Source organism: Tubulanus polymorphus, chromosome 5, assembly GCF_964204645.1.
Source record: "Tubulanus polymorphus chromosome 5, tnTubPoly1.2, whole genome shotgun sequence".
Lineage (NCBI taxonomy): Eukaryota > Metazoa > Nemertea > Palaeonemertea > Tubulaniformes > Tubulanidae > Tubulanus > Tubulanus polymorphus.
Window position 1 is genome coordinate 4072565 of NC_134029.1, and position 26519 is coordinate 4099083.

Here is a 26519-nt window from a genome sequence, read left to right on the forward strand (position 1 = left end):
TTCATGTGATAATTAACATGTGGGAAAATTTCATAATCTCATAGATCACCATGGTAAAGCCAAAACATTTTGTGAATAGTTCTTATGTACCTTTAAACTATCAAAACAGGGTACTTCTCAGTTTCCAGTGGGGAATAGGAATTGACTATCTATTCTTTTCGATATTTTGGCTACTCAGAATATCGGGAACAAATTGTGTTATTGTCGAAAGTTCGACCGGATTATGTGTACCCAGTACTGTATTCAAAAGACGCGAATTTCTAGATTTTCTCGACGGTCTCTGAGTAAAACGTGGCAGCAACCTTATGAATATTAATGAACTTGTGTAAAGCGCGCGCGAAATCGTCTGCTACAGAAATTCGCGCCAATAAATTGCAATTATGGCTTCCGAGGTGTGAGATGTAGCAATGCGATTGGTCAATTAAGAAGTCGACAGTTTCTCCCTATCACTGCTAAAAGCCTTGCTCTTATGTTACCAAGTCAGACCGCGGTATAAACGGCCCCAAAATAGCTCAAATTTCTCATTTCTTATTTTGGAATGGAAAATACCGGTTCAAGTCTGCATATGAACTCAAAAGATTCGATGATGATGGATTTTCGTGCGACGCATGGTAAGTTTATCTCGGCTTCGGGTTGTGATACTATCTTGGCCTATGTCTTCGGTAACAAGCAGGGCGCAAATAGAATAATTTTCTTCTCAGCGCTTCTATTACCGGGTGCACTGACGATAGGCTAGCTTGTGATTTAATTTACTAACTCTGAATTAAATAACCGCAAAGCAATTCGAAACTCATTTGCGGCAAACACCAGCGATAAGCAAGTAGTTTTTCCAGCTTTCGCTCAAGACACCGCAGAATATTTCTGACGAATACTCTTTCAATATTTACTCTATGATTTTGAAACTTAAAAGTTTATATATAATTGAAAGTAAATGATTAATTGTCAGATCAAAGAAATTCGATTTTATTGCCTAATTATTGTAAAATATTTCTAGTACATCACGTATATTTATCTTGATAAATTCTATTTCAAAATAATCATTTTTACCGAATGGATTTATTCATCTCATGAGTTTTATATTGAAGTAAAAACATTATGCATTTCTAAGTTTTCATTCTGATATTGGTGAAACGAAATGACATTACGTTTCGCTTGAGTTGGTTACCAATACCTGAACAGCGTGTAAACCATTTTCTCAGTAAACATAATTAATTCGATGATCATAATGTTTAGCGCAAGTAATCAAACATAAATGAACGAGTTTATTTCGGATGAAATTAATACATCGGGCGTCAAAAACTAGCAAATTTTCTTGAATTCAGCGAACTGCGGGCGACAAGCTTAGTGTTTAAGGTGTCGTAAACGGGCCTATATGGATCGTTAAAGCTTAATCTTACAATTTAAACAAATCTCTATGGTATAATCAATGCCTATACTGATTCTGGCATTGTTTAGAAATTTACAAGGGGCTAAATTTTGTGTACGGCTCGCCGGGGGATGCGCGGTAGGTTTCAACCGAATTTCTTCAATAGGTTGCCGAGTACAATAACCCGCGCACGCACCTCGCACGCGCCGATTCGCATTTCTGCGATGTGTTAATGAAAGGATACTAAACACAGTAACAATAGACCCAACCTACCCGGGCTCGTATCGGGTATAAATTGTCAAGTTGTAGAACTGATTTGATCAGTAGTCATGCCGATGTCTCCGCATCTAAACATCTCCACCGAGCACGAGGCGCTCGCGGTTTCGCACAAGTTTCCGCTTTATTCCGAGGAGGTTAAATACAAACCGTTCGATTTTTCACGTAAGCGATAGTTATTTTATCATTAATGTCTTTAATCGTAATTTCATTATTTTGTTCAGGTTATTTTGAAGTAAAGCGAGGGCATCGTGTACATTTTAAATAGGTTTTTTGCTTATTCTGAATTTCCAGCACGGATTAGTAATCTATTAATCTAACTGATTAGTTATTTTTCAATTTTCGTTAATGCCCCATTATAGGTTGTATATTTACTGATCGTTGCTATTTGTCAATAGGACATATTTTTTAAACGTCAATATAACGGCATTCAGATTTTGCTATCCATTTATTGTATTTCATCGATTTGTTATTTGCAATCTAATATTCTCGATCCAGTTTTATTCGTATCTATACGTGCGAAATTAAATTGAATCAAAATATTTCCATTTGAATAATATAAATTTTAATATGTCGTATCTTCTGTATTTCTAGGTATGAAAGATCTTGGTGGCGGAGGTCACGGGATGATTCCTAAAGAGAACGGTCTGCTGCCAGGTGGATCAGACAATAACACGATTTTAACTCACAGTAACAATAACACCGACGAAAACAACGACTCAGACAAACCGGCTAAACAAAAGCGGCATCGAACCCGGTTCACCCCGGCGCAACTGAACGAACTAGAACGCAGTTTCGCCAAGACGCATTATCCCGACATTTTTATGCGAGAAGAGATGGCCATGAGGATCGGTCTAACCGAATCTAGAGTGCAGGTAGGAATCATTAAATATCGCATTAACTTCCAACTTTCTCCCGGGTTTCTCCCGTTATTGAGGTATCCAGGCTCCAGGCTCGATGGTGTCATTTTTCTATGTTGATGTATCTAACACTTAATACATAATTATCATTCTTTCAAGAATAATGTAACCATTCATTCGATGAACTCTTACAGATTCAGAAATATAGAAATATGTTCGATATTTATATTTTTTTATCTATGAATTCTTAACATCATTAGTTGTATTTTCGCATGAAATAGATGAATACGTAATTCAATTTATCTTAAGAACAAAAATATAGGTTAAAATAGACTTTAGAAAATAAATTGTTCTGAAATCTTATTAGATTTGAATGATACATCCAACACGTCAAATCCATATTGTATTTTGCTACGGGGTGTGGTGCAACAAATTACAGCGTACTTTAAATTCTACGCAGTTTTGTATTATGATATCACACAAAGAAGTTGACAAACAAAAGATCGTCGTAAATTTCAGAAAAGATGACTTAATGTTTCCAATTCCAAATTTATTTACGTTTGAACAAAATGATTATGAATCTATAATGATATATGCCACTGTGAAATTAGGAAATTTCGATTCGTTCGTATCCAAATTCTTAATAAGATCACGACTCTAGATTAAACAAACTTAAAGATACATTTTACGGAGTTTTAATAGGTTTTTGCCACGCTCTTGAAATTCTAGAAATTACAACGAAGACTGGAGTTCTGAGGTCTCTACAATTAATTTTCTCGTTATCATACGCCATGTTGAATCATGCCATTAAAAGTCATCAATCTAGAAAATTCAGAAAACAGCTTACTTTGATCTGTCAAAACGAATTACCACTGCATTATGTAAATTCATATATATATATATATATATTCATATTGTCATCCTTACAGAGCGTATACATTTCGTCCGTATATCCATTATACGAAAACGAGTATATACATTATTTCTCAATCGTAATTCTCATAGCGTTTAAATAGATCGCCAAATTGACTAAATTGGAGGATAATAGTATAATAGTTTTGCCTCGGGATATTGCCGGATAGCTTTTGCGATGGAAACGCGGGAGCGTATTTCATAAATTAGCGGATAATTTATGTCCATTAAGCCTACGGACGGGTTTATGCTTTTTTTAAATGAGCACATAGCTTTCACCGGTATTCGATGAAACCCTATACGTCGCCTTTGTTTAGTTGTATTTCTTTCACTGCCGACTTCGATATTTTCGACGGTTTCATTCTATTGTCGCGATAAACCAGTGCACGTGTGCGCATCACCACGCTACATACATATGTATATATATAAATATGTGAAAGAAAAAAATCGCTTTGTGATGAAATGTTACAGTCAGCCGCGATATAATGAATTTAGTTGCGTTTTCAACTCGAATCTGAAAAAAAATCATTCAAGCCTGAACGAGAATAACATCATTTGGTGTAAATCGTGGCAGGCGTGAATCAAATTTGGTATTTGGAAAATATCTATTTGAATATTTATTTGTCGGTGATACGACAATATTCACGCATTTAGTAGAAATTGTGCATCTGTCTAATTTTTGGCCGTTGTGCGGAAATAAAGCGATGAGATGACAGCTTTGCGACACAAATTATACCTAGAGCGGGTCATAAAACGGTTAGGAAAAATCAGCAACCGTCTGTAATTAAGCGAAACGCCATTAGAAACCACTCACATAGTCAGCCGCAAACACCTTCATCCGTATAATTAGTAGACAAAATGTTTTCATGTCGGCATTAAATATTTATAATATTCGGTCGTATTTATGGAGTATCGGTGATGATTAATCAAGATTTTACGATCTCGCCTGGTGTGACTGGGCTACTAATGACCATTGCTGTCCATTCCCCACGATGGACATTGGCTATTTAACCCGTTGTAATGGTCAGTGCTACCATCATCCCTCGGTGGCCATAATTATCGAGTAACACCCGGTAATGAATCGCCAATACGGTACCGTAATTCCTCAAATGAAATCCCACTCGTGTATTGGTCATATAGACGATTTGTCTGATTTGATCTAATGTTAATCTAAGCAAATCTAAGCAAAGAATTTTTCTTCTAAGTTTCTAATTCTAGATCTTAAAATACAATTTCTTCATCAAAACATATCCAAAATTCTATCTATTCAATTTGTTCCTCCTCTCTAGCACATCAGTTTAAAGTGAAATTATTGATTGCACTTCAAGCGTGTGGATTATGATTCTAAAGCGATGTCTTCATTTGCACAGTATCACAATGACTCGTTATAGGAATCTATGAAACGTAGAATAATTGTAAACTTGTGCGATGTGGACATTATGACATCAATGAACGAAATGTTTTGGTCAAGAATCAAACCGTTAATATTAATTCTGCATTGACAAAGAGGTGTCACGTTTGGATGTCGAAAACGTAAGGCGTAGAACGCGTGTCATCCATTGTTGTTCGACGGAACGTTACCACGCGTTAATGGACAGATCTCTGTTGCAAATAGCCCATTTTCTCACTTCTATTCGGAGTTGATGTACGGTGATTCTCTGTGGAATCGTAATTTATATCAACCAGACAATAGCCTTCCTTCTATCGCAGTTAATTAAAGATCTATGGTACCTTTTATCTACTCACCTATGCATAATTTACCTAACGCGCCTCTACAGGGAGCCCATACTTCGGTTTGGTATTGCTTTGGTTTGATGGATGGGGGCCTCTTTGGGATTTGCATCGCGATGCCGAATCAAGATATCAAAATGGCGCGAAATCACGCGCAAAATTTCCATCAGGCGACATTGCTTTTCCCGCCATTTTAACTGGATTTGATTAGCTCGCGTTTACGCGGGAGCGATACTAGCCCCAGATAATTATCTATCCAGTCGGTTTGATACCACTCCAAAGATAATCAGATTTTTCTGCCTGTGAATCCTCTCAATCAGTTCAATCTAGTTGAATTACCCTTAGTCGGTGTTATCGGTGGCCGGCTTCTGACGATAAGAGCCTTTGACGGTTAATTGCCGAGCGACTTGAGCCTACTTCGTCTTCGATAAGTGCTAATCGCAGTACAAATCATATTTTACCACAATAAGTCGGAGATAATTGCTTCTAAGTGGTCGATGACTGAGCACTCAAAAAGCGTCCCATACAGTACCGTATTTGTATTTATCCTCTTTATATCGTGGCAGATGGTTTTGATGTCTAATAATTAATTTTTCGACCTTTATCATTATTTTATACGGTAGCATACTCTGATCAATTCTTTCATTCGTCGATACGTTCACAGAGGCGTATTTACTATTCCAGACAGTACAATTGATCTCTTTAAACTGATAGTTTAGAATAAAACTCTTCAACGGTACTTATTAACCGATAACTTGAAGGGATTTTATTAAAGTTTAACACACCAATTTACGTATATTCGATTACTTTTATGTCATCCCATTGAAAAAATGAAATTACTCTAAATTTATAAGATTGGTAATTTCTTGGAATAGCGTCAGTGACAAATAGCTTTTATCACTTTGTTTTTCATGTTTCGTCTCCGGAGTTCGATTTTCTTAAAAGGAATTATGTCTAAGTATGCGGGGTGTTCATGCGTTCCCGAAACTGCTTCGGGGGCCATCAATTGCCTTATATTTATCAACCCATTAGGTAATTTATTTCCTTGGCATTTTGGTGCTAGCTGAATATAGGTATCTTTGGGTGTGTCTCTGTTTTATCTTGTGAAACGTCGACGATGATGGAAATCGATTAAGATGTTCTACACCGCACCCGGACCTCAAACGATCAGTGACGACTTGTGTTCACATGCCACGTGGAGTATTTTTGAAAAAAAGGTCGTCTCCATAAAAACATATAACATGCTTCATGATGATATGATGAAAGAAATATTTACAAGAGCTATAATGAAATAGTGGGCGATTTCTCAGAAAATGTTGTTGTCATTCATAATGAGTATCTTTATCATAACTGTTTATGAATTGAATTGAACTGAAAAAAATTATAAATTCATTCTATTACCGAGAAAAGAAAAAACAGTTTTAATCTATCTAGTGATAACTTGATAAAAGATCGTCGCAAAGAGCATAGAAAAAACTCACATATCCTAGGCAAAATATGCTACTTCGATTGAAACTGACTAAATCGATTATGAATCAAATTGACATTGTTATAATGAACAGCAGTCCTAATTCAGTAACCACTAAGAAATGAAAATGAAATTAGAAATAAAGAACGGAATTACTTAGATGATGAGAGGATGACGCAAAAACTGAAGTTTTTGTCGACTTGATATTAAATCATCAAACTGACTTCGACTGCTCGTCGTGTGATATTCGTGATAACATCGAAACTATAAAAGGTCATCGGCGATATCGACGCGATGGCGGCAAGACTCAACGATGACACCTCGGGGATACGGCCTGACAACATCGTGCAAGCGCTCGCCATCTCCATCACACAACATCCGTATCCCCCTGATAGGAATTACTCGGCTACAGAGCTGCGCGTTCCGTCACCAGGAACCGGTTGGAATCATGTTTGCTTAATCATGCGAGCACACATGGCATGTCTACGACACTCCGTCTCGGAGTTCCTTGTTTAAAACAACACGCCTGCGATTTTATTCCCGGCTTAAAAAAAGCGACACCGACTACATCTCTCTAGCCGCTCGGGAATTCTATTTCCGGTGAAACCAGTTCGGGGCGAATTAGATAATCAATTCAATTAAAAAAAGTATGAAAAATGGCATCGATATCGTTTGGTGGTTTGTACCAAATTGGTCTGTTGGAGCAGGAGGCGGGAGAGAACATCAAGTGGCCACACTGTCAGAGGAGCATGCTTTAAAATCGAGCGCATGACTTAAGATTAGATTCATTACCCTCAGCCCTATTGCTTATAAGCATGATACGTTTTTAAGATATTCAAAGAATTAGTTATGTACTCAACCGTAGTGTTGTCATTCAATTATGCCAAAATCTTTGCGGTTAGTGTATTTTTCACCTACTCAGCCGGTTTAGTACTGTCAAATATAGCCGTAACCCAATATACGATCTATTAAGCCAATATCAACTATAAGCTAACAATTCACCAGATAATCCTGGCTGATAATCGCATCCAGTGATTACACGACCTACGACCTCTGTCAACTCGCAGACTCCACAATCACTGACACATTATCTCGTTTATAGCAGTCGTTAAATCGTAATTTGTCCACGGCATTAGTCTTCATTTCGACTAGGCGAACAATAGAACGTCACCTCGAGAAGTTTGATGACAAGATAAAGCTGAACATTGCTGCTAGAAAAACAACTCTATCGTCGCCCATCTATTATACAATTAAGATTTCGGGATAAACGATTTTATCTGCGGTAAATTGGTATTTGCAGTCTGATCATTAATTAGCGCGAGACGTAGCTTCGTCGTTTCTATTTTCATATTTTCCCGCACGCACACAGCTTACTACAGACGCTGTAACAGATCGGCTAACTTTTAAGAGAACAATCTCATCATTTATTTCATTTTGAAGTGCTTTGTTTATACAATAGATTAGCGTCGCCTTCACATATTAGTTTTTGGGCGAAATTATTTATCAATCAAAGCGATAGGTGAACGAACGTTTAAATGATGCATTGTCACGTTTGGCACGTATTCGGCGGGTTCCAACACCGCGTAAACCCGCCTGCACAAATGATAACCATGAATAATTTCGACTCAACCATTAGAAATCGTATCCGCCATTCAATAAAAGCGTCTTATTCTTATACAAAGTCAGTGTTTGCTAAAGCTCAAAATCCTTCCTGTTAACCATCGACGGCGTCTCATCTCCGCTTTTTTCGCCATGTATCAAAACACAAAAGCTTGCCGGTGAAAAATAACTTAATTTGAATCCGTAATGATATTACAAGTTGGAGGCAGTTTATTTACTTAATTTACTAGATACACGCGGGTCTAGTGACTGGAAAGGCGATGCGATGGTAACTCGCCAAACAGCGTGGAAATCATCCAACATCGGTCCATCTCACAGCGGATTTCCGCCCGATTTTGTCATGCAATTTAACAATTAGGGATGTCATAGTCAGAGCCAAGCAGAAGGAAAACGTCAGTGACAGGGAATATTTAACTAGGCAAGGGGATTATCAGTGAGTCAAACTGACTATCTCGCTGAAAGCAAAGGTTGTGCCGTTTCAATAAAAAGCGCCAAAAAGGGTTTTTAGGAAATGCGAAAAGCAATTAAGCGACAGCTCTATTTTCGTCCATTCTCGATTTGATATTAGAACATGTTTTTTCAATCACCTGACTTTTCTTCTAGGTGTTTTGACTCTTTTCGTTCTCTTGTCTAACGCTATGTTCGAATTTGATATTTTGCAGGTCTGGTTCCAGAATCGACGAGCAAAATGGAAGAAACGCAAGAAGACAACGAACGTATTTCGCACACCCGGCGCACTACTTCCTTCTCATGGACTGTCACCGTTCGCTATGAACGAGACGTTCTGCGGGTTCAATCCCGGCGATTCTCGCTGGACCGGAATGGGACCAATGTCGCAGATGCCCGGTGGAGGCCCGCTAGCTTTGCCTCCGACGTTACCTCGTCAGGGAATTGGACAATCTCTATCGTCGTCAATGGGCATGGCAGGAATAGGTTCGCCATCTGCAGTCAGCCTGCACAATAATACACTAGCTTCCTCTAATAACGGAACCATGTACTCGTCGCCATATTGCGTGACGACTACCACGTGTCCATCACCACTCTCCAATCAGACGTCTTCATCGTCGGTGACGTCGCAGATGACGTGCAACATGCAGGATTTAGGGGAAACTTGGCGGGGTACAAGCATTGCTTCTTTACGGCGCAAAGCACTGGAACATTCAGCTACTGTCACCGGGTTTCGATAGGCTAATCTTGCTGGGTAATAATAATAATATAAGTTAAGGGGGTCTCAGCCTATTGCCAGTAGTAGAATCACAGAAATTTGAACAATAGCTGAATTAGAATGTAGCCATATATATATATATATACATATACTAATAGTTTACTCCAACAGTGTGAATCAAATGAAGTCTCATTTTCCACGCAATTCGTGGTAATTCGCAGAGAAATGTAGTAATAAGGTTGAGATAAATGTATCAAAATGTTCGTCGGTAAAGATGAATTTTCCTACCATTACCTGCAAATAAAGCTCATCGTCCTATCATCAAAACCTAAATGAAAATAACGAATATTATATGTTAGAATTAGGGCCGGGTCGGTTTGCCCAATGGTTAGATATCGGAGAGCATCATTCGTTGCACACTGCTGGAATAAACACGTTTATTTTTTAGCTCTCACTGAAACCGGTTTATTCAGCCAAACTATAACTTCATTTTTTTGTTAACAGGTATAACGCATTATTGGTGAGAAATGAGGCGAATGGGTAAAAGTGGCGCCAACAGAACATTTCGAGGGGAGCCACGTTATTTCGCAGACTTAATAAACGTATTTAAGAAATTCGGGACTCGGAAAAGATACATCCGATCGGACTTGATACGGTGGTCATTTCAGGAAAATAAACATATTTCATTCAAAGTAATGAACTGAAAAACGAATCGAAATTGATGTCTGTGAATTGTGACGCTCGTTGACGGCTTGGTAAAGAAAACTATATAATCATCTAGTCGAGATTCGGATTGAAGTGATGGATATCTTTCATTTTCTACTTTCGATCGATGCTTGAAAGAATTCACCGCGGGACAATTTTTTACCCATTTCGGTGACGTCATACCCGCGAGACCTAGCGAGCAAACTTCGAACAATTTTCGTTGTACATACAAAGGCAGAACTTTTATAAATATATATATATAAATATATAATATATGACATTATAACTATGAATTGGAAAAGACTAGTCATCACGTGTACAAAACATGATAATAATAACAATAATAATCATAATATTTTCGTTATATTTTCTAAATGAATGTATGATACGATTTTTTCTAAACACGTGGGAAATTCTGCGCGTAAACATTCTATGAGATAGAGGCTATGGTTAATTAACGGAAATACTATCTATCCAACCAAAGTCTTCACTATGTATGTTCGGTGATTATAGCATAAAGCATTATTTAGAATATTTTGAGAGTTTCTTAGCACAATTTGTAGCATAAAAACGCTACCTCATTACATCCCGGTATGTACATTCTAGTCTGTGCTATATGGCTCTACGAATTAGACATTTCATTCACTGATATAACTTGATCTCCATTTGCATAATATTACTACATGTAGCATAATACTGTTTAAAATACTGATAAATCAATTCATTCTATGATTATAATAGATTTTTTTGTTTGTACAGGTAATTCGATAATATGTTGTTTTAGTCGTCGAAATTAATTTTGTTTAGGTGTAAAGTGGCACTAAACGTGAGTAAATAAAACAGTTGGTAAATTGTATTTACAGTTTTGGCGTTTTTTTCTATTGTTTCTGAACAATATATATACCCACATGGAAGTATTGGGTTGACTAATAAGTTAACTAATCTCAGTGTTCATGCCATCTTATCGGGAATCAGAGTTTACGATTTGCCCCATGCATCCCAATCACCCATTTGAGTTGGGTCCTTGTAAACTGACAATTGGGGTTAAATCATTGGTTACTGACAACTGTAGTTCCACAATTGTTTGCAGAGCTGTGGAACTGGATAGGGACAAGTTTTCGAAATGCGAATATCCCTGGCATCCCACTTCCTATAGCCAATAAGGATATCTTTAGGATGAAACAAGGTTCAGCAGATTACATGGAGCTGAGTTTACGACTGTTCACCAACGCTCTAAATTACATGAGGAAAAATATCAAATCTAAAAAACATAGCTGCAATGCCGTGCCATGCTATTCAAAATGATGGATTTTTATAGAAAATCAACGCTCTACATGAAAGGAGGTAAGCTATCAAATCTAAAATTACTACTTTTACCAGTAATTAAAACTGGAGATAGTGGATTTAATTTGATAGAACTTCAATGTACTCAAGCATTAACTAGACGACGGAGGATACCGAAAGCAGCTGCTCGGATGGAATTTATTGTCAATTATAAAGTGTGTATAAAATATTCGTTCTCTGGCAGATTCGCGGTGTTGTTCCCAGCGGTTGAATTTCAGTACGTTACGAACCGCGCATTACAACGCGCCTAATACGCAATTAATACGCCATCATTTCGTTTTTATGTCGCAGAGCCGTCCGACGCACACGCCAAGAAGCCCATGAATTTCCAATGAAATTACTCAAACTTTGGCACGTTGCAAAAACGACAAAATCGAGAATCGTAAATCGACGAGAAAATGGCTTAATGGCTCGATTGCATGTCAACAAATCGTGCCGCGAATAAATTGTACCCAACTACTGTTTCGACTGCCATTTCATTTTACATATTATAGAGACGCCGGCCTTCATGAATTTTCCTACTGCCATTAAACGCAGAATGATGAAATGGATGCCAACAGCGGCGGCGGGGTGGTTTACAATGAATGATGTTACCGAAGTACACTGTATTCTTATTAACATTCCACTTCACTGTCGCGCTTTTTTAAAGAAACTCCGAAATTTACGAAAGCTCAATTCGTTAAAAATATTATGAATAAGATATTTTGAATAACTGAATCATAAAAAAAGGAATGCAATGTCTTTATCTAGAGAGGATATTCATCTGGGATAATTTCATTTGGTAGCCTTGCGACTTCTACAAGTAATACAATATATACTTATGTTTATATCCCTTACTTTTTCATGAACTCTAAACACTGTGATTTTTTTTCAACACCAAACCAGTTACATTTTTTCCGCAGACAGTTTAAGCATGGACTCTTCGTTTTCGAGTCCATGGTTTATGTAAGAGTGGGTATCTTCTTGCAAACCCATTTTGTCAATGTTAGTGATATCGTTCATTTCATAGTGGTAACTCTAAGAGGCATCAAATGTATTCTGTAACATGTATCATTATATTGACTGTTTGACATTTTATTGATACTTTGTTAATTGCCTGTGAAATTTGATATCTCATTTTATAATAATAATAACTGATGTATCATTAGTCATTTCGATTCGGCATTGCGACTGCTTCTTTTATTCTGGTTGCTGAAAATATTGCACGAATTTAATGCCGGTCAGATATTGTATGACAGACCCCCTGGCCCGCCGTCAACCGACGGTGGGTAACTTTGTATTTCCGTTTCGTTCAGCGAATCTTCTGTTCTGGCTGTTACTGCTTTGCCGGCGAATGAAGACTGATACCATTTAATATCCTGTTGTATAGAATAGAACTGAAGTCGCGATATTAAAGCAGCTTAAACCCCATTCACTCTCTATTAAGCCGTGATTGGATGACGACGTTTGTTTTTCAAACTAATTTCCTCCGCAACTTCCACATACTCCATACGACGACTGGAGACTCCGGGTCGCACGTAATCATAGCGAATACAAACTCTTAAAATCTACTAATTAAAATGCGTGACTACACGCGAACGTGGTATCGTATCGAACGCGAACCCGGTCGATGATCATAAGAAACCTAAATCAGATCCAAAACCATTCCATACAAAAATGTCGAAAATCTAGCAAAAGTTGGAAACCAAAATTGATCGAACCACGAAGAAACGCTGAAGGTCTAAAAATAAGGTGGTTCTATCAGCGCAACCATGAACGACAAAGATAAATAAAAATTTGATATTGTCGAAGTCAACATCGACAGCCGAGAAAACCATTGCACGAAAATCTTAGACGGCCATGGATGATATGAAGTATAGTGTAGTTGTGTCCTCATTCATTCATTCGTGTTCCGATGATGAATATAATTTCACGGCAATTATCTATCATCCGGTGCTAGTAATGAAAAGAAATCAATGTTGATATGGATATGATTGGCCAACAGTCGATTTTACGGTAATGCTTTGCCGCCGCCGCCGTTGTATTGATGCTATCTCCTCTCATGTCGTAATCACAATATCAGTTCTCTGAGAATACCGACCAGTATCGTATCAAAACTAGAGTTTATTTTTCATTTCAATCGTAAATCTTCTCTGATACATAGATTTTCTTATCTTAGAATAGGGATTGTCCCTGTTATTTATTTGATATGCAGATTTGATATGTTTTGATTTGGTGTCCCTTACGAAGCCATACCACACCTGTCTGTGCGAAAGAGGCAGTTTGATTTTAAGTACAGGTTCCTATGTGATCATTGGTCGAATTTACAGAATTTTATGTTTAAATCGAAGAACATATTTGGAAATTTGGATTCCGGTTCAGGTAAACAATCTAGTGCGCCCATTATAAGTTAAAGCCCAGGATGGCACCATGGCGTCGGGAATGCTCTAATACTTGTTGTGTCTGAAAGTATCTGGGCTATCAATGATTCGACCTCGTAGACTGATACGCAATATCAACGCTGTAATATTTACGTATATGTAATATAGTTGAGGATAATGTGACATTTGTATGGTAAGAAAATGTACGCGGCTGCCGTTTTCTCAAGAGAACCCTCGAGCAGTAGAATGAACGATATTCTTTCATGAGATAAGCCGATTGTCAAAATACTTCTTTATAGAATAATGGACAGCTATTGTGGTCATGTCGGTCCACTTCGCAACAAAAGACTCGAAAATATGGCATATTTTATTCAGTAGTTTTTGATCCCCGCTAAGCAGGTTATTACCATGCAAAACTAACTGCTTCGAAAATATTCATAACCTGTCAGTTTTGATGAATGTTGTCACCGCGTATGACGCTGGTCACCAACTCGACAAAATCTCGTGCGCAGCAGGATATTCCGAAAGATTCCTTCGTTTAGCGATAATTATGTTTTCTTTACGATTATTTACCGCAAATTCATCATAATAGCAACAAAATCATTAATGATAAATTAAGATATGTTCGAATTTTTTGAAAATTAGTTAAATCGATACGCTGTTGAAATGAAGTGAAATTATGTATCTTAATTTCAGTGAAGGGAATACTTCACTTTTTTCAACCACTCCGACGTGAGCAACTAACGCACTCGGCGACTTAATATCAAGAACAGTAGAAGATAAATGGCCATTATCCGGTTGAAGTATTCGGCCTAAAGCAATGTCAAGTCACTCGTGATCTAGCACTTCCTGAACGGCGCGGTCCATACCAGCGGCGGACGCCGACTGTGCTCTGCTCGGATACACACCGCCCGGTACTCGCGGTAAAAACGTTTATGGCGTCAAGCTCGAGCGCCCGCACAGGAAATAAGATTGTCGCAGACGATCGACTCCGAACGAGGCTCGGTAGAAGATTCGTGACTTTTCTTGTCATGAAGTCAAGACGCTACACTGATTTTAACAAAGAAAGGAGATTTATTTGACGGAAGAACACGTCAAATCGTAAAAAGTTTTAGTTGCAATTTTCAAGGGCGTTATGCCGTATAGTACCCGGTCGCACGCTATCAGCCTTTTAAATGCCTGATTGGCCGCATGTATTCGCGGTGGTTCGTAAAGCTAGTCTCCTAGCTAGATCCGATGCGTTGGTCGCGCACTTTTAAAGTGTAAATTGAATATTCCTGTTTACGAAGCCTATCTACCTCACATATAATTACCCCCCACTCGGAGCTGTTTACGACTATTGCATAGTTTCTTAGAATTTTAAACACACGCACTGCAAATGTACAATTAACAAATGATGTGTTTGTGTCCTACTTCCAAAACCAGCGCGTACTTATTATATTGCCCTGGAAGTGCGACACACGAAGGATGCGGAGCCATGGATCTGCACATGTATTTTCGCAGTTATGGTGAAAAACACCAAAAACTTAGCAATCTTCTACTTAACAATAGTACTTAATACAGAATTTATTTTATAATCTGAGAGCGCTTCAATAAAAACCCTGTAATCTAAAGCGCTATTAATCAGCAAATGAGACATCATTCAATGCCTCTACCACAGGCCTCAATGATAGGAAGATTCGTTGGAGCCGTATTAACCAGGTGTGGAATCAAATACGAGACGATCAGTACTTGAAAGGTTATCTTGTTTACTTGACGCACGAGCTTTCGCTCCTAGTAGTATAGCAGCTGCACCAGGTGAACGCGAGTATGAAATGATATACGTGATAATCAACGGGGATGTCATATGGTCGTTTCTGTGGTACGCACACGCCGAGTACATTTCATCTGGCCGTAGGACAAACAGTAGTACATTCTAAATCTCGATTTGAATTCGCCCGTAAAAAGAGAAAAATCAAATAAATCGAAGAGAGATACATTCATTGTGTTTACATATATATTAATATGGATTAGATTTTATTGTACACAATATGATGATTATTATAACCAATTTTTACAGTAATTATACAATACGATGTATTTATAATTGAGAATTTATCATAAGAGCACATCATTGTCATCGAAAAAAATATAACTGACAAAGTTTTTAAAAATGTAATAATAGCTACCACATATTTTCAAATACAGTCGAACCTCGTTACAACCGGGATATTCGGATATGATCTGAAAATTAACTCGCATTTAAACGACGTTCATCGACTGTACTTAAAAGTGGTACACAATTTTTTTTATAGAAAAAAATATATAACCGACAAATTTACTCTAATCTAAGCAAATTGAATAATCAAATCACGATAGAAATACCAACCTAATATCGAACACGGAACACTGTGTATTTCATGAGTAAAGAAAAAAATTTGCACGATATACACAAACAATCATCAAACCATACATCGTTCATATCATCAAAATCTTCGAAATGATTTGTCAGATTTTTTTCTACTGGTCGCAGTGCGTAACTAGGCCATTTCAAACATCGTCATTAACGTATCGTAATGCGGCGTCAAAACATAAAATAAGACCAACAGCTAAGCTGATTTTTACGTATTTTATAAACCTTATACAGTCAAACCCGCTTAAGTTACCATATTTGGGACGATCATCGTGTTGATGTTAATTACACTCAGTAAATCAAATTGTAAATACGCAAATTGGGACTGAAAGATAGTGATGCATCATCCGATGACGACTTTTTAAGTTCGACTGTAGTTGTGTCAACTTTTATATCTATAATGGCTATAAATGATAATTCATCAAAATGGTTTTTTGTTGTACAAAGCACGGCCTGATTCACAAATGAACGATTCATTCAACGATTCTACAACTGATTGTCCATTATACGTTAAATCAGTGGAAATTTTCACTTTCGCCGCTAAACATAGTAAATTTTCAAGCAATCGATAAATCACTCTCTCATACGTACACATCGTTATTTAGTACGTAATATACAAAGCCGTGCAAAAAGTGTTCCAATAGGGGTTCCAATAATTACATTGTATCAATAGAAAACCATTCACTGAAATAACTGATGACGCCCTCTTCACTGATTATCACTGCAGTTGATGTTATTTCAGTATGACAAAAAAAAGAAATAATGACGAAATTTCAACACACCAATCTGCGATACATACACGGTCCTTATCACAATCAAGTAGCAGAATATTTTTTAAACAGTTTTGTTGTTCATTCCGATCCTGTCGAACGCCGACCTCGTTAAGCTATGGCCTTCGCTTCCGGTAGAAAAGCCTCCCAGTATTTGATGAGCTGAAATGAAAGTGAAATTCCGTCGATCAACATCAAAGTTCATTTCCGAGTTTGTTAATTCCAAGTCGGTTAAGTTGCGAATGGCGAAATATGTCCTCTTTAGGAAAAATTCCGACCAAAAATAAGTTGGATTAAGGAAAATTTATCGTATAAGTTTGAGAAAATAAAATCCAAATTGAATGTTGTACTTTGCAATATGAACATATCACCATACTCTTTATATTGATATTATTCAACTTTCTATAAAGGATAGCCTTCTGAGGAGAAAACTAACTAACCAGGCAACTACAACATGATATTGTTGATCATTTGACAAATTTCAAATTTTTTCTCTTAGCATCTGACTCAGGGAATACAATTTCCTATAATTCAGTCCTATATTTGTCCGGCTAAGGTGAGAATCCGATTGATAAGATCCGACTAAGGGAGAGGTTTTAAGAGGAAAAAGAACTGAAAAATTGCGGACTGAGAATTTCTTCCCGACTCCTCCGATTTTCCAACTAACAGCGAGCGACCTACGCAAGTTTCACTGTAAATACAAACCTGTTGCTGGGTTTCCATCAGCGATTCTAAAGCTTTTACAACCGAAGTTTTGAAGTCTTGTACTCGTTGTTTCTCGAATCTAGACATTTCTTTGCGAATGGTTTGCGATATCTTCTCGAAGTCGACCTGGCCTTTCTCGACCTTCTGCTCCCACTGAAATTAAATTTCTTAGTTAAAAAAAAAGTCTAAGAATACGAAAACTAATAATGTGAATCAAGAATCATCAGCCCTAACATTACTGGGAAGATTTCAATGATTGCAATAAATACCTCCGTAATCTCTTGAGCTGCCATTGGAATTTTGTCCATTTTATGGGCGAGTTCAAGTTTGACTTTGGCTTCTCGTTTCTTTGTAAGCATTGCTTCTGCATCTTTCCAGAACTTGTAACATTTTACTCGTTCATTGAAAGCTTCCTATGAACCAAACAAAAAACCTTTATCATTCTTAACCATTTTCACAATTTCGAGTTTAAAAGTCAAGGTCCTTGCAAATCTATAGATTCATCAAAAATGGACAACTCATTTTCTGACTTCTTCAGGCTTACCTTCACAGCACCGATCAGAGCGACATAATCCTTGAGTAATTCGGCCAAAATAAAGAAATCCATTTCAGCCTGTTGTTCATGAACCTGATCGATTTTTTCTTCCACTTCCGCTAATTGCGATAACGCACGGGACAATGCCGTATGTTCTTCGGAATTAGCTAACATTGCGCAACTTTTAGCAAACGACGCCGTACACATTCCTAGATCTGGAAGCAACGCAACATTATCGTAATGGATAAAACAACAAGATTTAATGTTTTTTCTGATTGTCGGTATCATTCAATCTACACACTACAGCTATAACTGAATTATCATCATAGATTCAGAGAAATTCATCATCCGAGACGTCGTTGAACGAATACAGCCCCAAAGAAACCTACCTTTCCTGTGATTCACCAGAGCTTCAACGCTGGAATGTAATTTCTTCAACTGTTGGTCAAGATTTTCGATCTGCTGATGTTTTTCCTCGAACCACTGAAATCAGAAGGGTGAGAACAGGATCTTCACACGAGCTGATATAGAATATATGACATTTGCGATGAGTACATGCTGTAAATGATAAGTTAAATCACAGATGAACCACTGACACTCGAAAACACATCAATATACAACATTCTATTGTTAAAGAAAGAAACTATGGAAACCAAGACCAGGGAGGTGGGAGTGAATTCCCTCCCCCCTGCCAAGACTAAGAAAATTAATACAATGTACCGGTACTTCAATCTAAACCGGAATCAATACACTGCACATATAAAATGTATTCTTAGAAAAATATCCAAAATCATTTTTAAGACAACATGAAACGCTGAAGGGAAAAATCAAGATGAATCAGTTGGATGGAAAATATTTCTATCTGCCATCAGTTAGTTTCACGTTTTTAAAGTGAAATAAAAGTCGTATGACTATGGAAGTCTATTTATAGTTCATTGAAACATCAAGTTAGCAATGAACCAAAATTGTTTGTTATTTTGAATTGAAGGACTAACGACTACTGATATGCGTAATCTTCCTGATGTTCCAACTGTTGAAAATGCTACTTTTATGTTTTTCACTTATACTGCCCCAACTTGCAAAAAACCTCTATGACAAGACCACCTCTATAGTACAAATATGAACATAGATAATGTACATGTAACGAATACAACCATACGCACAATAAGCAAAAACTAATTAGAGATGTCTTTACTTGCACTATTTATATGAAAGAAGTGCAACGATTTCGTAAGTCGCCTGCTTTCCATAGGAAGCCAGCAAACGTTTAATCATAAGATCACAACAAAATGATGTGTGTACAGTCGCAATGGCTCAGTTGGTACAGCACATTACTAACACACTAAATCAGAGGTTCGACTCCCACTTAGGAAATATATTTTTCTGATTAAACTACACAAGTTCCTATATTACCTGTGGCATCCACAGGTACAGGTGCACCAGCTTCCCATGGACATAGTTCATCCAAGCTCCCGAGATTCCACACGGTCGCTACAGGCATGGGTGATCACAAACATATATTCCAAAATGCTACTACTAAATTCATGGCCACGGAATCAAGACGTTTGAAGTTCCGGGAACCCATGGTTGATCCATCGCTTTTTCATGAACGATTATTTCACGTGACGCGACCTTCAATTCGGGTCGCTAATGAAATCAGTGCATTTCGTAAAGACATCCGAAAACATACCGTCACTATTCACGTATGAATCCTCTAAAGATATTCAAGAATCAAATATAATATAATACAGCGTAATGAAATAGTTACCTCGAAATCGTAATCCCACTGTTCAGAGGGAGAAGCCAGGGCAGGCAGAGGAATACAAAAATAAGAGTGGATGTATAGACCATAGCTGAGCTGGCAAGAAAACAAAATTCAGAAATTCACCAAAATTCAATGATCGTGCAGCTCTGACTAGAGCTCTACCGTCAATTATTAGATTGCTTTCCTTTTTTTAAAACTTTAAATATTCGAAACAATTTTGTCTACTCGTTGCAACTGATTTCTAACTCTGCGAGAACTACGATTCCCAACAGAAACGAGAACTGAAGAAGTGTTCTATAGACGGATCTATTACTAGGATCATTTCACACTACAGATTATGAATACTACGTATCGAAAACAAGTACTATACGTGAACATTTCGTGTGGTCAGCACACACACCGATAAAATGAAGAGCGCAGAAGCAAAAATCAGAGACAGAGATAGAAATCCATAGAGATAACGATGACATGATTTTCCTTAAGTGAATGAAATGTTGATAAAATGTGTGAAAACACCAATTGAAAATACCGAAACCTCAAATTGCCAATCAATCAAATCACCCTTTTACAATTGATATCGATATCATAATTTAAATGATAAATTGAAATTTTTTTGAAAACAGCAAAATAATAAAAGCTCACTACACAACATATAGTAGGCCTAGTCGCATAATGATAAACGGGGCAAGAGATGGTTATTCAACTTTTGAATGGTGCTATCTTGCCAGCGTAAACAATTTAACATACGAATGAAAAGAGCAAGGGAGAGATAGAGAGAGATAAAGGGACTGCACATATCTTGCTAAAAGTCCCCGAACTGGAAGTACTTTAAAACCAGCAGCATTCTCCCGCACTATGGACAGGGAGTCTGAACAAACACTCTGAACGAATCGATGAATATATTCTATTCAGCGATCAATACTGACCTGATCGGTTTCGTCCATTTTAAACGCCATTTTGCCGACAGCGTCGCCAACCTTGCTGAACAGACGCATGACGCCGGCGCCGCTCAGTGCAGACGTACTCGTCGCTTTTGGAAGTTCGCCGTCGGCTTCGAGGAAATCGCGGAAGTCGGTGTCGTTTTGTAACACGGGATGAGCAGCAGTTCGATTTAAATATCTAGAAATCAAAATCGAGAAGATTATTTTCAACTATCGATTGACGAATGAATGAATTGAAGCCAGAGGTTTACGTGATTGGCATGGCTGAAAGAAGTATCGCCACCAAAGATCGTGAGGGTTTATTGCTAAAGGAATTGATCAAACATCAAAATTTAAAACAGCAGAATTAAGATGTATCTATAGTAGAAGGTGCATGCTCTTCAGTTAATCCTGAATTTGAAGAGTACCGTAAGTGTAAAAATTCAAGAAGGTTTCCTATGAATTAGAAAGTCTACGGCGAGTCACTACATTATTGTCTCTGAAAAAAATACATTATCTTTTTTGGTATTTCACCGGATTCAGAATTTAAGGAGTTTCAAATGCAATCTAGATGAGATCTAAAGGCCTTCAAAATATTTCTTTTATTGTCAGTTTTCAAGTAATCATATAGAATGAATATACACAAAGCACTGGACAATGAAGGACGTAAAATGCGACCAATACTCAGGAACAAAAACTAATCTCACAAACCTTTCTAATGCATTTCTCCTTCGCTCGACAAAATCAAACGAACCGGTTTCATCTTTCGACATCTTTACTTTAGTCATTCCTAATGCAGCAGAGAAAAGAGCATTAGACGAAGAAAAGCGAAAAAAAGTCTGAACGTTCAGCATCAATTGAATACATACATACCTATTACGCTCTTTTCAGGGGCTGGGGGAATAATTTTTCCTTCGGCAAGGTATTTTTCCACTAGTTTTTCGTGAAGCCCGAGGAAGTCGCTAAATCTTCTCATAACGATCAGTTCCGACGACCGAAATGTGGGAATGTTTGTCTGGAAATACCCGTTATGCAGAATACAATTATAGAACATGAAAGTTTCCGAATAACAACTGTGATCAAAAAGTCAGATATATGTCGAAATAGAACATGTACAGAGCTGTCCATAACGCAGAATATTGGCACAATCAATAGCCCCTATTTTGACTTATATCTCACTGTCTAAACCAGTTTCCGATAAAAAGTTGACCGCAAGTTTAACTTACCTTAGTGATGACTTTATAAGACATGTACGCACCCATTCCATCACCAACTTTGGAGGGATCGGTTACTGAAATATCGATATTGAACTTATCACCGCTTTCCTCTTCGTCAATCTAGAAATGAAAAGTAAACAATTCACCAGAATAAATACATGATTTTATGAGGCTCAGAAAATTTCATTCATCTTTTATAGAATATATAACAGGGTCCCAGTCCCTACAGATCGGTCATTCCTGGTTATAAGGAAATTTCAAATTTCAAGGAAGTGCCCGAATCACTTTCACATCTCAATTACTATAGACTGTCCTTGACCTAATCTGTACTGTTTAGGCTATCTAGTTTAACAGGTAATTTGGTGCTTTTGTAAGCAAATTCTTATCCTTTATGCCAATAAACTTTTCGGTAAATTCTTATTCGGTTACTGCCTAATTAGGTAAAGAATCCTGGTCCCAACTGTACTGATCAAGGAGTAGTTAACTGTGCAACTACAAATATCTCTAATTACCTATTTCTCAATATTCAAGGAGTTTTGGGCATTTTGCTCAAATTAAAGGAATTTCAAGCTGTTTAGGACTTAACAAGGAATCAGGGAGTCCTAGGGACCCAGTTATTATTTGAGAATTCCCTCCAGTTATAAGGTCCATACCTCTTCTCTAGAGCGAGATGACTTCGAAATGGAACTGGCGGCAGATTTCGTCGAAGCGCTTGATATTCCCATTTTTGGCGGCTCCTCTTCGTCGAACAACAAACTTGGTTCTTTCTCGTTGCTGTCGGCTTTTGACTCTTCATCGTCTAGTGATATCTCTGTGTGCTTTTCATCTGAAATGCATCATCGATATATTGTAGGGTGGTACATAACAATTGAAAGAAAATCAAATGAACACTATCAACACGGTTCTTACAGATTAGACAGGGTTTTTATGGGATGGCCAATTTCATTTTCTATACCTTTTCAGATTAGGAAATTTCCATCCCTAAAGTTACACCCTTCCAACTTAGAACACAAACAAACAGGCAATAGGCATATAAGCTGATTCAAAGTAAGTGAATACCATTGACTGGTTTCTTAATGCGTTTCTCATTATCAAATGTGTAGTAGCTATAAACAATGAGTTATGTAGAAAGTGACAACTCCTATGTTATCAAAATTGTCAGTAAGACAATTCCTTTAGCCTTAAGTCCAGCACAAAAAAAAATTTACTTTGAGACCATTTCTGATTTCCCAAACCTTTTCCATAGCCATAGTTTATAAACAAAATTTCCATATTGTTTCAAAGACCTATAAATTTTTTTTGTTTTTTCCAAAACTTCCCAAAATCTGCAAGAATCCTGATTCGAGAATCAAAAAAATTCCCTAATCAGATTAGAATATCACCCTCAGTGGGGGCTGTTTCTTTTTTGTGCACCTTGCCACCAGCTAGAACGACAAGACACCAAAAATTCAAATTCAAAGTCAGAATTATCTGATTTTTCCTGCAGGGAAAAATAAATCTGGAATCCCCTGATCTGTAAGACGCTGCTGTATCAATAACTTATAAAATGACAAACCTTTGAACAAGTCTTCAGAGTCTGAACTGTCCTTTTTAGTTGGCACAGTCTATAAAAGAATAAATCAATTAAGCACCTCAAAAAAGATTTTCTTATAGTGTAACATTTATAATTCAATCCACAACCCCTTTTATCATTATTAATGATAAGTTTTTAAAAGTATGCCGATGCAAATTTCCAATTAGGAATACATTACAGGCTAGATTTACGCCATATAATTTCGAGTGGTTAATTCACATTTGGGCATGCACATTAAGGGTCACGACTCCGAGAGAGTGTCTTCACTGAAAACTTGGAAACTGGCTGGACATTGATCCATTCCCAAGTCTGGCCATCCTCGCTTGCCAGGGGTCCGGTATCGCTCCCCGAACTCGCTTCCACCAGCCCCCTGACCTCACGACGCGTGATTTCATTACTAGCACTGTTGCGCATGACGTCATATATCGACATGCAAAATACTTCTTTGTTCGGTAAAACATTCGCTGATTGGTCCATTCAACGGGAAACTTGTTCCTTGTTACAAGCGCTGTGATTGGTACGACTGGATTCTGGTCAGCTAGAAACAACTCCAACAACTCATGAGGTCAAGGGCATAGTGGGTTCAAATCCCTTGACGGGTGAAGATGAAGTCTGGCCAAGCCCAAGATTGAGAAATTTATGTAATGAACAGTTGCTCAGTGCTGACTTGGTACTGGGGCCAGACCACCTGAGTTATTAGAATCGATGTTCCTGAGTTGAGCCTGTGTTAGTGCCGACGAGTCAGGGAGATTAAGACTTGACTAGAGCCGGCATTTATTTTTCTTTGGGGGGGAGGGGGCGCTGATTGTGATTCATTCATGATTGATCAGTCAAAAAAGGGAACGAAGCCTACACATTTAACAGATAAATACTGATCAGATCAAATTTGAAATAAAGCATCATCTCCTGTTTTGTATATTTACACTGTTCGCTGATGAGAATAAATCATCGGGCTCCGGAGAGTCTTTTTTACTGTCATCGTCGTCGTCGAAAAGTGGGGGTGGTTCTCGATCATCGTCCGCCATCTTGTCTGGTCACGTGATCTCGCAGTTATGTCTATAACCCGGCCAGCGGACTTCGAATGACGGATGCTGTTCAGTTCATTTTATATTCAAGTTTAAGTTAATTTATTGTTCAGAACGGAAAGATTCTATCAAGCAAAATACATACGAAAGTAAAATATAAGAAAAAATAGTTCACATCGTCGTATGAGGAACATTCGCTTGCCACAGTAGGGTAGGGGATATTCGCTTGCCACAGCGGACTGGATGGAGCTCGATCGCCTACTCCGAATACGTTCATAAAGTCATTTGTCCCTGCTCATCTTCTGAGTAGGCTACTTCTTCGCTGGGTATCGTCTCGATCAGTACTGCACTTAATTTCTTCTATTTCTTGTGTCCCTGATCACACCGAGCTCACTGGGATGTCAATGGTCAGGCCTACCTGGAGTCCCCCGCCTGGTCCCTTTATGGCAGTGGCCGACGGATCGACTGATCGCTGTTCTATTCAATCAAACCACAAATTTCTTTAATGATTTCATAAATTGACCATCACTGACCAATTCAAACTTCTCGAACATGAGAACGATATACCGCGTTTAGTGTCAGACTAAAGGATTCAAATTCATAAATCGACCACACTGACCAATTCAAACTTCTCGAATATGAGAAAGAGTCACCGCAAGTGATAAAAGTCAATACTATTTATTCGAAGAAGCTCTTAAGTTAGAACTCTAGGTGAAAATCGAAGTAGTCAACTCATTGGTCAAATCCGTCATGTCGTTATACAACTTCTCTAATATGGCCTTTGGAAAATCAAAGCCATGTGAATAGTACATTTCACAGTTCTGTACTCAATTGTACGCAGAACACCGGCTAACGGTATGAACTCAAAGCTGCTCTAAAATTTTTGGTACAACTTTTAAGGCGCACCGGATTGGTCAGTCGTCCAAGATACATTTAAATGATTTCCAATCGAAGAAATTGGTTTTCAAAGAAAGGTTAAAAAAGCATAGCCAGTATGTGCAGAACTGTAGGCGGGGTCCAACACTTTTTGGCCAAGTCATGATTTTTAAAACATCATTAAAATCCAAAAACGAGAATATTATGCATATTAACTTTTTTATACGTCTAAAGGTCTAAAATTTTATGTCGAAATATTTTCGCACATACAACTCTTTAAAATCCTGACTACTTAAGGTTCAGGCTAAAGCACATTATTTCACACTAAGTAATATAAAATGTAAAAATTCAGTGGCGATTTCTTTTACGCACGGTTAAGATATGCGGTCCTTGGTTTCACATCGTCACTGTTCTCAATTGTTGCGTTCAAAAATTCCAAGAATCGCCAACAAATATCTGCATTTCATTTCCTTTAAAATGGTGTATAAATTGATTTCGTCGAGCAAGGGACTGCAGAACTATATGATATTCAATGTAAACTTATGTTTTAAAAATGAGCGCAAATTATCGCAACAATGGGGACCTCGCGGGACCGCCACAAAATGGCGCCTAGAAACTGGAAACTTCTTTATTTGATAATATCTATATACAATAACATGAAAATAATTTTTAATCTTACATTCGATATTGAATTCACTAGATATTAAGTAATTGGATAATTGTCCTAATTTGTCCTAGCTATATACTAATCGTTCGTTAAACCTTACGCTTTCCAGAGAAAATTTTTGTTTATAAAGTTTTCATCTCTGGTTTTAGTGCTGAGGTTTACTGGGGGTTCTCGACCTGTGGAGATAGTGATACATATATTTGAAAAATAATATAAAAGTACAAGAAGATTGTTGAAAAACTAAAAGCACAGAAAGAATGTTTTAGT

General features: G+C 37.6%; 2 protein-coding genes across 2 annotated transcripts; one reads left to right on the forward strand and one right to left on the reverse strand.

Moving 5' to 3' along the window:
- Positions 1-589: 589 nt before the first annotated feature.
- Positions 590-9420, forward strand: LOC141905975 (homeobox protein orthopedia-like). Its single transcript, XM_074795107.1, has 3 exons — positions 590-632; positions 2261-2517; positions 8896-9420. Exons 1-3 carry the CDS (start codon positions 590-592, stop codon positions 9418-9420), a joined length of 825 nt encoding a protein of 274 aa, XP_074651208.1.
- Positions 9421-15817: 6397 nt separating this feature from the next.
- Positions 15818-24728, reverse strand: LOC141905633 (sorting nexin-2-like). Its single transcript, XM_074794590.1, has 12 exons — positions 24608-24728; positions 23667-23715; positions 22765-22937; positions 22121-22231; positions 21768-21909; positions 21606-21684; positions 20901-21093; positions 18599-18692; positions 18219-18424; positions 17944-18087; positions 17675-17827; positions 15818-17131 (listed from the first exon to the last, which is right to left on the reverse strand). The coding sequence occupies exons 1-12, from the start codon at positions 24707-24709 to the stop codon at positions 17081-17083; spliced, it is 1497 nt and encodes a 498-aa protein (XP_074650691.1). The 5' UTR covers positions 24710-24728; the 3' UTR covers positions 15818-17080.
- Between the last annotated feature and the right edge of the window lie 1791 nt (positions 24729-26519).